A 13234-nucleotide genomic window follows, 5' to 3' on the forward strand; every position below is an offset into this window, starting at 1 on the left:
GGCCGCAGGCAGGGCCACAACGCAAAGTCTGATGACACATGAGGGGCCAGTTAGACCTTACCTTGTTCATTTTCTAAGGGCAGCAAGATTCCTTTTTTTAAAAAAAAATGTATCATGGCATAAGTTTCACATTCAAAAACGCTTTCCCTCCTACCTTGGAGGCCTTGCTGTTTGCGTCTGTCTGCCATTGTCACTCACCCAGCACACACCAGGGTTCCTTGAACCTGAGGACACTTTTCCAATCTGACTTCCTTGGGGAAACTTGGTCAGCCTAGAGATCCTCTGGCCAAGTCTCTCAGCTGATCTTGTCATCTTGGTCTTCTTGCTAAACATAGAGTTCTTCGAAATTACCTTTGAGGTTACTGATTTTGAGTCATCCCATTATTCAGCCCTGCTATTGAATTATCTTAGGCCAACAATGATTTTTAATTAAAGATAGCTTTGATCATAACCTCTTTCGTACAGCCTCTTTTGGGTACAAGTTTACCTCAAATTTCTGAGCAGCATAATCAGGTTTGTCTTATTCCATTCAGGTTCCTAAAGTACCCTGGATTGGATCCTTTATAAAGAATGGAAGTGTGGTGCTCACAGCTCAGATGGCTGAAGTCCAAGGTCAAGGCACCAGCAGGTTCAGCATCTGCCTGTTTCCTCACAGGCAGCACCTCCTCACTGTGTCTTCACACACTGAAAGGGGCAAAGCAGCTCTCCGGGGCCTCCTATAAGGGCGCTAGTGACCTCACCAACTTCCAGAGGCCCCATCTAATTCCATCCTACGTGGGATTAGGTTTCAATGCATAGGCGGACACGTTCAGTCCTTCACAGGTTTTTATTCTTGAATTATCTTCTGTGATTACATTTTCTCCAAGATCAGTTCTCTTTCATGACATGCTACTCACTTTCCTTAAACGTCAGATACCCTTGTTGACCATGTAGAACTCTGAACGCAGCATTAGGACAACTCACAAAGGTAGCTGCCCTGGATTTCCTCCCGCCATGTCCCTTCCTAGAGCAGGGATACTAGGCTGGGTGCCGTGGCTCACACCTGTAATCCCATCACTTTGGGAGGTGAAGGCAGGTGGATCACCTGAGGTCAGGAGTTCAAGACCAGCCTGGCCAACATGGCGAAACCCCATCTCCACTAAAACTACAAAAATTAGCTGGGTATGGTGGCAGGCATTTGTAATCCCAGCAACTCGGGAGGCTGTGGCAGGACAATCACTTGAACCCAGGAGGCGGAGGTTGAAGTGAGCCGAGATTATGCCATTGCACTCCACTCTGGGCAACAAGAGCAAAACTCCACCACCAAAAAAAAAAAAAAAAAAAAAAAAAAAAAAAGGGAGACTAGGGGCATGGACTGCTCAGAGGATAGGGGTAAGATTAGTGTGCATGGACAGAGAACTGATGGGGAATCCCTCCCCACTCTATGCCAAACAGGAGGGCTCCAACTTGGGCTGGGTGCATTTTTCTCCAGGAAGAGCTGCCTCTTCCTGTCCTGTCCTCTGCCCGTGTCCTTCGTGAACCACCACCACAGCAGAGCTGCACAGAGGGCACCGCCTTCAGAGATCCTGCTCCAGCTGAGCCTAGTGGGTGGATCAACTTCACAGGACGGCCTTCTCCTGAACCAGATATCCCTCCTGCAGACTTTAATCTAGGGGCCTCTCCAGGTTTAGGGTAAGGAAAACTGTCCCCCCAAATTTTGTAGATTGTCCCAGCTGCCTGGCCAGAAACCACATTCTCCAGGCCCCATGTCAGTGCTCAAGCCTATTTACAGCCCCACAGATACTGAGCACATACTAGGGGACAAGAGCAGTGCCAGGTATACACTGGTTTAAAAGAATATCCCTGTTCTCACAGAGCTCACAGTTAACAACAACAAAAAAAGTCCATTTCAGAGTATGCTGAGATTAATAAAATAAAATGGGTAAATGCAACTGGTGGGGCAGGGACAGGGAGGAGAATGGACATCTCCCTTAGGTCTGGAAGCTTCTTTGAACATGAGACCAAAACAAACCAGCTTCCCTACATTTCTAAGGGAAGGACATTCAGACACGGAGGAGCAAATATGACATCTTGAGACAGGAAGGGCTTTGGTAGGCCCAGGTACAGAGGCTGTGCGGCAGTGAGCTGGCCCAGCTCTGGCGCTTGGGCAGGAGAGGGGCGAGAGGAGGGGAGGGAGGGCTGGAGGCAAGTGGGGGCAGGGGCTAATGACAGCATCTATATAACTGCCCATTGGTTGTTATCCATGATGAAGTATAAAAGCACAAATGAGTACCAACAGAGAGAAAAATGATTTTTATTCATTTGTAGTTATCAATAAAAGACCTAGCATTTTAAAAACTCCATTGTAAAACATAGGTTACCATAAAAATGTATTTCACAGGTTAATATTTCAATATTTAACAGAAAACGTGTCACATGCAAAACCTGTCACTTCACATCTTCGATTTTAATAAGTTGATAATACCTAATCAAAAAGTACATGTGAAAACAAAGCTTTTTCATAGTTGAACTTTAAGTCATTAAAAATTATTCAATAAGATGTATGTAGTGCTGGCTGGGTGTGGTGGTTCACACCTGTAATCCCAGCACCTTGAGAGGTTGAGGCAAGCGGATCATGAGATCAGGACTTCAAGATCAGCCTGACCAACATGGTGAAACCCCATCGCTACTAAAAATACAAAAGTTAGCCGGATGTGGTGGCACGTGCCTGTAATCCCAGCTACTTGGGAGGCTGAGGCAGGATAATCACTTGAACCTGGGAGGTGGAGGCTGCGTTGAGCAGAGATCGCACCACTGCACTCCAGCCTGGGCGACAGAGTGAGACTGTTTCAAAAAAAAAAAAAAAAAAAAAAAAAGATGTATGTAGTGCTAATAAAAAAGTTTCATATTTTTTCTCTTACCCTCCCAAATATTATCGAAAGGTCTGACTCTCTGGGTAACAAAAGTGACATATTTCAGTTGCTACTGTTCAACAGTTTCATAAATTTAAAAAGCCACATCCTGTTATGCTTTCAAATCATTTCACTGAAACCTAACTCCTATCAAAGAATATTAAGATAAATCACACAATGTGATCCAGATTCCAGAGGCCAGAACACAACTACAGTGCTTTTAGAAAGTGACTGTTTTCAGAGATGACTTACAAAGAAATGCATTTTGTAACAGGCACACTGGGTCACTGCAACAAGATGACATCTGTACATGGTGCTGTTTACTCACTAAGAAATGAAGAACCTGAAGGCGACTGAGATGGCAGCTCACAGGCGGAGGGCAGAAATGCACAGGCTTCCAGGCTGCCCAGCCCTTTATGTCCTACTTCCTCTTGATGTTTACAGCTCAGTTTCACTTAAATTTTAAAAAGCCAGATTCTGTAACACAGCCTTAATCCTTATATTTTCATCTCCTCTACATTTTAGAGCCCAAGAAGTATTTCTGCAATATTTAGGCTAATATGAAATGAGAAACTGGCACTACACAGGTCATGCAGTCTGCTTACTTACCGAGATCGACGAATTATGTCTAATTTGCTCCTTTTACTAATAAAGGTAACTTTTAGTATAAAGCCATAATTACAAAGTACAAAAACAGCGCAATCCTAGCTTTACTTATACATAAATACGCATGCATCACTTTCTATTGTTTTTTTCTACTTGCACATTTTAAAATACTTTCGTATTATACACATCTGTGACCTACATCATAGCAGTAATGCTTTAACTGTATACATGAGACTGCGGAAATTCTATTATTGGCTCTATTTTTAAGGGCTACAATGAAATTATGTACAGTATATAAAGCTTGTCAAACTGAACATGGTCTTAGGCCATTACTACTATTTCATTCCAATTTGGATTTTAATACAATTAACTTACAGATCTGAAATAAAAGCACTGCTTAATGGTTTCAGATGCATTTTGGTATTGAATATGTTTAAAGGAATCTTTACAAATAATAAATTATAATGAAGAGAACTTGCAACTAAAGCTGCTTACGTGGACAACAGGAGAAATGGCGATTGCAAATGTTATCTGTTATTGACAATTCTATGAATTAAAACTCATAGCCACTTCTAGATTTTTTAAAACAAGCAAAACTAAATAGCACACACAAGAGTACTTTAATATAACCTTAATGGTCTAACAAACCTTCCAAATGGAAGGAAATACAAAATAAAGTTGACACATCAAATTTAAATTATACTAATATACTTCAGTATTATAACTTTACCAAGTCATTTTGCCAACTATGTGTAGAACCACCTAATATTAAAATATATACTATGGTGGGTAAGCTCTGATTCCAGAGGGCTAAAGCCAAGGTTTTCAAAGATCACAGGTACCAGCAGCCACACACACAAAGGGTTGTGTGATCCTACAGCTTCAATGACACCTTTCATCAGGCTCTTAACACTGGTGTTTTCATGGGTTCCCCCCGGTAATGAAACTGAGTGTAGATAATTTTCATAAAGAAATGTACAGTTAAAAATATTAAATCTTCCACACATGGGCTCAAATAGGAAGTATTTTGTTTAGTAAAATGAAAAATTAATTTTAAAAAATATCTGCAGTCTTTTTGAAACACAAGGCACCAACAGAGAGCAGACATTCCAGCAGAGTGATTGTCTGGAGAAAAAAATGGAACTGATCAGTCCTTTGTCCTTCGTTAATTAGAATACTTCCTTCTTCATGTCTATGCAACATCTTCCAGATAATCTGCAACATCACTGAGCTGGGATACAGTCAGGTCTTGTGTGAGGTCATCAAGCTTAGTTGTTCAAAACAAAGAAAAGAATTAGTGTCGGAATGTGAGTTATTTAAAATAACTTAAGAGTTATTTTAAAAATCAAAACCACAATGAGATACCACCTTACTCCTGTAAGAATGGCCATAATCAAAAAACAGAAAAATAATATAAATGTTGGTGAGAATGTGGTGAAAAGGGAACATTTTTACTCTTGATAGGAATGTAAACTAGTACAACCACTATGAAAAACAGTGTGGAGATTACTTAAAGAATTAGAAGTAGACCTACTGTATGATCCACCAATCCCACTACTGAGTATCTACCCAGAGTAAAATAAGTCATTATATGAAAAAGATACTCGCACGTGCATGTTTACAGCAGCACAATTCACAACTGCAAAAATATGAAACCAGCCCAAACGCCCATCAATCAACAAGTGGATAAAAAAATTGTGGCATATACATACCATCAAACACTACTCAACCATAAAAAGGACCAAAATAGGCCAGACACAGTGTGCCTGCAATCCCAGCACTTCGGGAAGCTGAGGCGGGCGGATCACCTGAGGTCAGGAGTTCAAGACCAGCCTGGCCATGATGGTAAAACCCTGTCTCTACAAAAATACAAAAATTAGCCAGGCACGATGGCATGTGCCTGTAATCCCAGCTACTTGGGAGGCTGAGGAGGGAGAATCACTTGAATGTGGGAGAATTGCTTGAACCCGGGAGGCAAAGGTTGCTGTCAGCCTAAATCATGCCACTGCACTCCGGCCTGGGGGACAGAGCGAGACTTCGTCTCAAAAGAAAAAAAAAAGGAACAAAATAATGTTATTTGCAGTAACCTAGATGAAACTAACTGGAGGTCATTATTCTAAGTGAAGTAACTCAGGAATGGAAAGCTGAACATATTTTCTCATTTATAAGCAGCAGCTAAGTTATGAGGATGTAATGGCATAAGAATGATACAATGGACTTTGGGGTCTCTGGGGAAAGAGTGGGAGGAGGGTGAGGGATAAAAGGCTCCAAATCGGGCTCAGTGTATACTGATCAGGTGATGGGTGCATCAATATTTCACTAATTACCACTAAAGAACTTATTCACCAACCAAACACCACCTGTTCCCCTAAAACCTATGGAAATAAGAATTAAAAATTTAAAAAACTGTTGCTGTAATCAAAATATTACTTTATACTTCATAAACCACCTCATATTTAAACCTGTATTGAGAAGTGACTTGCCTAAAATCATAGCTAGTAAGTTAATAAAACCTTTTGAGTTCAATGTTTTACACTGACTACTCTCAAGTATTTCAAGTGAAAATTAAAAATAAAACTTAGACATTATTCCAATTTAATCTCAGAAACTAATGAAAAATTGTATTAAACCTCTTTACTTGAGCATAGTCCCAATGTGTACTCTGTTCACAGTAACACGCTATTAATTGCTAACTCTAAAACCATAATTTACCCATGTTAAATTCACTAAAATTCATTAAATGTATAATATCCTCATTTGAAAACTATCCCTTCCTATGTTTTCATATGATGGCAAAGAACATTAAGTTTATAACATCTAACTCAACATTGTGTGACACACTTTATTAACTTTATTAATACTGTACCACATGAAGCCAGATCACGAATCTTTTTGGACGCTGAAGTGAAACAGAAGGGCAGACAAGACAGTCCATGGAGTCTCAGACTCCCAGCCCTGGCTTCACAAAGTATTGGAAGAAATGACTAACTTTTATTTGTTTAAACTACTTATAAACTAGAAAGTTAACTTATTAGCCAAACTATACATACTCATTTGTATAAACAACTTATGATGATGGAGAAAGGAAATATTAATAGATATTTAAGCATAATGCAGGCTGATAAAACATTTCTTAAATAAGGAAAAAACCATGGGTGAAGATACAGGCTGCAGAATATAGAACATACAGCTGGGCAGGTCCCACTGACAGCTGAGGAAGCACAGAACCCAACCTTCCCAGCCCCACCTAGACTCATCGTTGTGGCGACAGCCACAGCCACACTCTTAGGCATCATCTATGGCTGTCTTCTCCATACAATGGCAAAGTGGAGTAATGATGGCCTGCAAAGCCTAAAATACTGGCCTTTTAGAGAGCAAGTGTGCCCATACCTGGGCTAGATAATAACACACAAGAGTGGGAACATCTTGTCGAGGTGGAACAGTTCCATCCTGACACACTATGAGAAGCTCTTATTTGTCTGTTCATCTGCCCTCCACAGATCCTCCCATTTTGTTATTCTTTGGATATGCAGAAATTTAAGTTATAAGCAAAATCCTTTTCAACAAATAAGTCCTTGCCCTTCCTCTTGGTCCAGACGTAGTCTTGCCATAAAATGATCTCATAAAGAAAATTATTAGAAAATCTTAATTACATTTCTTATGCATTCAATTCAAACCCAGTTTACACAAAAACTGAAAAGTCAGAAAGGCTTGAAGACAGATTGTAAAACAGACTCTAATACCTTGGAACTGTATTTTTTCCTCCCATCATTAAAGAGGGAAATCAGTGAGGTATTCCATTTTGTTTACAAAGTAATTGAATGCTGTATTACTATAAATGCTAAACTACAGACAAGAGTGAACTGAGGAAAAATCATGGATTGAAAAGAATCTTAATCTAGATAATTCAGTTATTGGAGTCATTAATTTAGTTTTGCTTTAAGGCAAAGAAAAAAACACTTAACAACCAGAAACTTCCAAGAAGAAGAGCTTCATTTAAAGTAGTTACCAAGAAAGAAAACTGAATGAACAAAAGCTAACTAGAAATAAATGGCTATTTAATAAAGGCTTTTGGATGGACATGGTGACTCAGGCCTGTAATCTCAGCACTTTGAGAGGCCAAGGCGGGGGGATCACATGAGGCCAGGAGTTTGAGACAAGCCTGGCTAACTTGGTAAAACCCCATCTGTACTAAAAATACAAAAATTAGCCAGGTGTGGTGGTACACGTCTGTAGTCCTAGCTACTCGAGAGGCTAAGGCAGGAGAACTGCCTGAACCCAGGAGGCAGAGGCTGCAGGGAGCCAAGATCCAGCCATTGCACCCCAGCCTGGGCAACAGAGCAAGACTCTGTCTAAAAAGAAAAAAAAAAAAAGAAAACAAATAAAGACTCTCATTCCTCATTAGTTTTAAAATTAGAATTCAAAGTGGCCATCTTAGTTCAAAACTGTAAAAAGAGATTCTATGTCACAAAATAAAAATATCTAAAAGGTACATTTTGAGCCTTGAAAAGGAAACCAAGGATCCCTGTGATAGCAAGCTTCATACAAATCAACATAAACTTTTTGTAAGATTCCGAAAAGCTTTATGAAGTGTAAATGTTCACATTTGCTGAATTAGATTGCTGTGCATTAACAGAAACCCAGGATGCACACTGATGTTCTGGTCCCTTAACACGTGGCCCTCTTCCTCCAACATCTACCTATGTCTTTGCTCGTGCTGGCTCCTGTGCAACTGCCCTCCCCAGGGCCTCTGCTCCTGGTTCATCCTCTGTCATTTCTGGTTCAAAGTCATCTTCTAACAACACTGCTCCTCCCAACAGTCTGTCTCTTCACACAGCACCCTCCAGTGGAGTCCCTGGAATCAGGGACATGCACTGACATGTCCCAGGATCACCCTTCTGTTCTCATGGCACTTACCATGCTCCTCCTCAGCCCTTGCAGAACCAAGTTAGAGACACCTTTCAAAATCCAGGTCAAATATTAGTTCCTGCTTCTGAGTTTTCATAGCCCATGAATGACTGGCCTTTTATGGCACTTGTCACTTTCTATCTTGATTTTCATGTTTGTATACATGGCTTTTCTCTCCCTGATCCTGCATAAATTTGAGGGGAGCAGTCTATATCTGTGCCTACGACAGAAATGTTTATTGTGACTACAATCAATAATGGCATTAGATACCATTTATTGAATGCCTACTCTGCTAAGCATATGCTTTACACACTTATCTCTAATATTTTCACAACCACCATCTCTCTTGCAAAACAGATGAGAGACCCAAGGCTCCAAAAGTTAAATAACTTGGCCAAATTTGTGAGTGGTATGTAGCAGCTCCAGGACTCAAATCCAGATGTGATGAACTTACAGAACCTGGAACATTCCACTGAGCTGTCTCCTTTCTCACACCCATATCCCCAGCCTTGTGCTTTATAAATAGTAGGTGCTTAATGGACACTGGTTTTGGTCACCCTAGCTAAAAGGTGACCAAATTCTCTGCTGTATTCTTACTGCAAAGAATACAAATGTTTTTGTGGTCCCCAGGTTCCCACTATCAATTCTCTGCATAGAAGCCATTAGAAAACACTTGCTGGTGAAGTACACTGACCACCAAAATCCATTCTATGTAAAAGGCTGCTAATAAATGGCACAATTATCTAAATTGAAGCTTTTAAGTGAAAATTCCTAAGAACATATGATGTCCCAAACCCAGTAAGTAGGACCCAGTGAGCCATCCAAGGCCCCCAATGGCAGAGCGATGCCTACACCTCCCCTTCAACCCACATCATTTCACAAATCCTAGCTTAACAGTCCTCTACCTCACATTTAAAGAATCCTTCTATAGTTTCTTTGGTATAACTTTATAGCAACATTTTTCAGGTCTCTTCAGGATGATGCAGGGTGAAAAGAAAAAGACAAATTTATAATTATAAAGTTATAACACATCAGGAATTAGAGAAATGCTTTACATATTCTCATTTAACCTTCAAGATAGTCCTATTACAGAGATACTAGTACTTCCACCATGTAAGTAAAGAAACTGAGGGTCAAAGGTTAAAGCTTAACTAAGAAAATATATGAAAGAATAAGAATGCAAACATGGATGTTGCTGACTTAGATTGTGTGGCTACACTGTAAACACTACCTCTCTCAAAGGCCTTCTCTCTGTGTGATGATCACAACACTTAGAGAATCCCACCTCATTCTGGAAAGCAAGTCCCCTCCCAGCCATGGCAACATCCAACCTGACTGTTAGACTTGCCTGAGCTGGGGACAGCTTGATGCAGATGCTGACAGACAACCCCGCAAGACTACAGTTCACCGTCTAAGGATCTTCTGTTCTCTGCTCACATAAAAAGGTCAAGTTTGGATCTCCAACATAGACTCTAACTTTATGGACTGCTGTCTTGTCTCCAGTGGTTTTCTAGCCCAGCCTGGCTTGCATGTTCAGATGTTACAACTGGCCAAGATGACCACACTCTCTGCACTCCAGGCTCAGCTTCATCCTGTGATCACAGTCCCCTATACTGGCTTTTACCTATGACACCAGGTGGCCAATTCTCACTAGGCCTGATCCACTGGGACCCCTCTTAATCCACAGCAATCCCAGTGCCCTAGGAATAATCCTCAGGCATTTCAGCAGCGAGACTGAGGTACCAAATGAAGTGACAACCAAAACCAATCTTACACATTCATCAAAGGCATTCTTCATAAACTCGAGCCAGGTCTCTGTCATGACTTTTCACAATTTGCAACTGTTTTTCTATTAATTAGTATAAATTTTTGAAGCTTTACAGTAAATCAACAAATAGGTTAAAAAAAAAAGGCACTGTATGGGAAATGCAGAATACTAAACCTTTTCACTGGTATTGATGTCATCTATTTCCACAGAAAGGTCTTCTTCAATCTCTTCACCAATACTTATCTCACTTTTCTCTGAGCGGTGGCTGGTACTAATTTTAGGAGGCAGGGAAAAAGTAAGAACTCTGAGAATAAACATTTCAAGAGATTAATTACCATTCTTTAAACATTCAGATATTTCTTTTAATCCTTTAAGTAAAAAATAATATTAACTATAATTAATTTCATATATATTGTCTCACTTGACCCTTAAAATAACATAGGAAGGGGCAGCAGCAGTCAAGTCAATGTAAAAGATGAGGAGATGAAGGTTTAAGTGGGGACTTTAGTGACAAGAACAAGAAAGAAACAAAGCCAGATTTTTACAATATCATCTACTACATCATTCTCTCTCTCAAAAACTGTATACTACATTATAAAAAATAAATACAGACTTCCAGTTGGAAAGATAACCTGTCAATTAAATAAAATTCTCAGGCATCTAATTTAAAATTTCAAATCACATCCACAACAAACATTACTTGTACATTACTAGCCAACACACATATACATATTATCTTTCTATATATAAGAAAGGCATTGACTGGGCACAGTGGCTCTCACCTGCAATCCCAGCACTTGGGGGGCCCAGGTGGGTGGATCACTTGAGGTCAGGAGTTCAAGACCAGCCTGGCAAATATGGTGAAACCCTGTCTCTACTAAAAATACAAAAATCAGCCAAGCGTAGTGGCACACACCTATAATCCCAGCTACATGGGATTCTGAGGCAAGAGAATCACTTGAACCCGGGAGGTGGTTGCAGTAAGCCGAGAATGCACCACTGCACTCCAGCCTAGGTGACAGAGTGAGACTCTCTCTTAAAGAAAAAAAAAGAATGGGAATCTCACTAGGTCAGTCCACATATCAGGAAATGTAATCTGAATCCAAAAACTAATTTGAGAGCATAATTATTTTAAGTCAAATGGAGACAATTCCCACCACAAAAAGGTATGGAAGGAAGAAAAAATAAGCACTTATGACATGACAACTGAACTCCTTGAGATCAGACTAAATGACTTCTCAGTTAATTTTTCAATGTTTCTTTTCATCTTATTCTTACCAAGTTTCCTGAACATAATGTGACTGACTATATTCTAATGTAAAATCAAAAACATGCTCCAAAGTCAAATATTTGATTTTGGATTAACTATCTTTTCTTCACCTCCAATCAGTACGAACAACAGAATCAAATACACCAAAATAAACACCAAGTGTAATTTTGTCTTGTCTGTGTTCGGAAATTGTTTACAAATATATATACATTTATATATTTGCCCAAAAGTTTTTCTTACCTGTTAAAATCATCAACATAGTCATCGTCTTCTCCAGTCCCTGATAAGTTTAACAAAACATATGTTATTATCTAACACACATCACGACTTATTTACAATTGAACACACATTTCCTTAAAAAAAGTTAATCATATTGCATCATTAAAAAATTTCCAAAGATCAGAAATAACATTTTTACCAGATATAATATGAAGGCAAATGATAACATGAAATATCTAAGAAATAATAAACTGTTACAAGTGACTATAAAATGTGGGTAACACCTCACCTTTATTCCAGGTACTCTAAGGCGATTAACACGGGACACACTTGTTAATAAGGTCCCTTGACTTAATGGCACATAGCAAGTCATCATGAACCCCCTCTAGGTACTAGAGGAACTACTGAGAGTTTCAACATGCGAATTGTTTTTTTACAAAAGTTAAAAAGGCTCATGAAGTGCGAGCAAGTAACAGCACCTTCAGTCAGACAGAGCTGGGCTCAGGCCTCGGACCTGCCACTAAACATCTCTGCGACCTGGGAACATGAGGTGCCCTTTCCTGGCCATGTCCTCTGCTCTGACAAATGGCCAAACGCACGCAAATCCGAGTTAACACAAGGATTCAGGTACATGATGTGTCTAACAGAGACTTTGGTCCACAGTAAGATCTTAATAAATGGCAACTCAATGAAGGAGCGATGACGATTAGTGAGGCAGTGTTACCAGTTGCTCAAAGTGTACCATGAACCTCTGACAGAGTGGGCACCTTCAGATCAACTTAAGGCTATAAATGACAAATTTGCAAATCAGCAGCCCTTCCCTCCCAGGACTCCTGAGGGCTGGATAAGGAAAAAGGGCTGTCAGTGTCCAAACAGACTTGGAGGCACATGAGAGTCGACTTAAAATGTGAATAGATGGCCTATGAAAGACAAGGATTATGTACCACCACATGCAGAAGATGCGGATCATGAAGAGAAGACCTGGCATGATAGAAAGCTGTTCAAAGGCTCTGAAATCTCCCTTAAATAAGGCTAGACTGTCCCTAAATCTGTCAGGCTGCTGAGGGGATTCAAGTTCTGTCCAGACAGACAAGGCAAATCCTGTGATTAATTTATAAAGCAGGTGAGTGATGACTAGGTCCCCTAGAGGTATAGCAATTACTAAGATGATATCTCTGATCTCAAGGAGCAAATGCTCTAGTGACACAAACTAAATACTGCTAGTGCAATTGGGAAGAACTCCAAGGTAGCAACTGAGAGGAAACCTAGGTTGCAGAGGTACAAATTATTGGGGACTGTGTGTTCCAAGAAGAGGAAACATGTGGAAAGCCCTGAGGTAGGGGAGGGTGTGGTGGTTTGCAAACCCACCAGTGCAGCCCAGAGCAGTGACACACATCTGTAATCCAGCTACTTGGGAGGTCAAGGCAGGAGGATCACTTGCACCCAAGAGTTTGAGACCAGCCTGGGCAACACTGTAAGACTCCCCTAAAATTAATTTTTTTATTTTTGTAATTTTTAAATTTTAAAAATACCATCTCAAAAATATAAATAAATCAAACCACCAGCAAGGAC

General features: G+C 40.1%; 1 protein-coding gene across 10 annotated transcripts in view; it reads right to left on the bottom strand.

Annotated features, from left to right (window-relative positions):
* Positions 1 to 2274: 2274 nt before the first annotated feature.
* CEP43 (centrosomal protein 43) overlaps positions 2275 to 13234 on the bottom strand; it is a 44081-nt gene continuing 33121 nt past the window's right edge. For 4 of the 10 annotated variants that reach the window (XM_032253111.1, XM_032253107.1, XM_032253110.1 and 1 more), the window contains 3 exons: positions 11684 to 11723; positions 10348 to 10477; positions 2275 to 4764 (listed from right to left, as the gene is read on the bottom strand). In XM_032253111.1, coding sequence (XP_032109002.1) covers positions 4690 to 4764; positions 10348 to 10477; positions 11684 to 11723 — 245 coding nt within the window. In that variant the 3' untranslated portion in view covers positions 2275 to 4689. Of the gene's footprint in view, positions 4765 to 10347; positions 10478 to 11683; positions 11724 to 13234 lie in introns of those variants that run through there. The other 6 variants (XM_032253113.1, XM_032253108.1, XM_032253112.1 and 3 more) reach the window with 4 other exon arrangements.

Source organism: Sapajus apella, unplaced genomic scaffold (assembly GCF_009761245.1).
Source record: "Sapajus apella isolate SASKATOON/1434 unplaced genomic scaffold, GSC_monkey_1.0 scaffold82, whole genome shotgun sequence".
In the NCBI taxonomy this organism is placed as follows: Eukaryota; Metazoa; Chordata; class Mammalia; order Primates; family Cebidae; genus Sapajus; species Sapajus apella.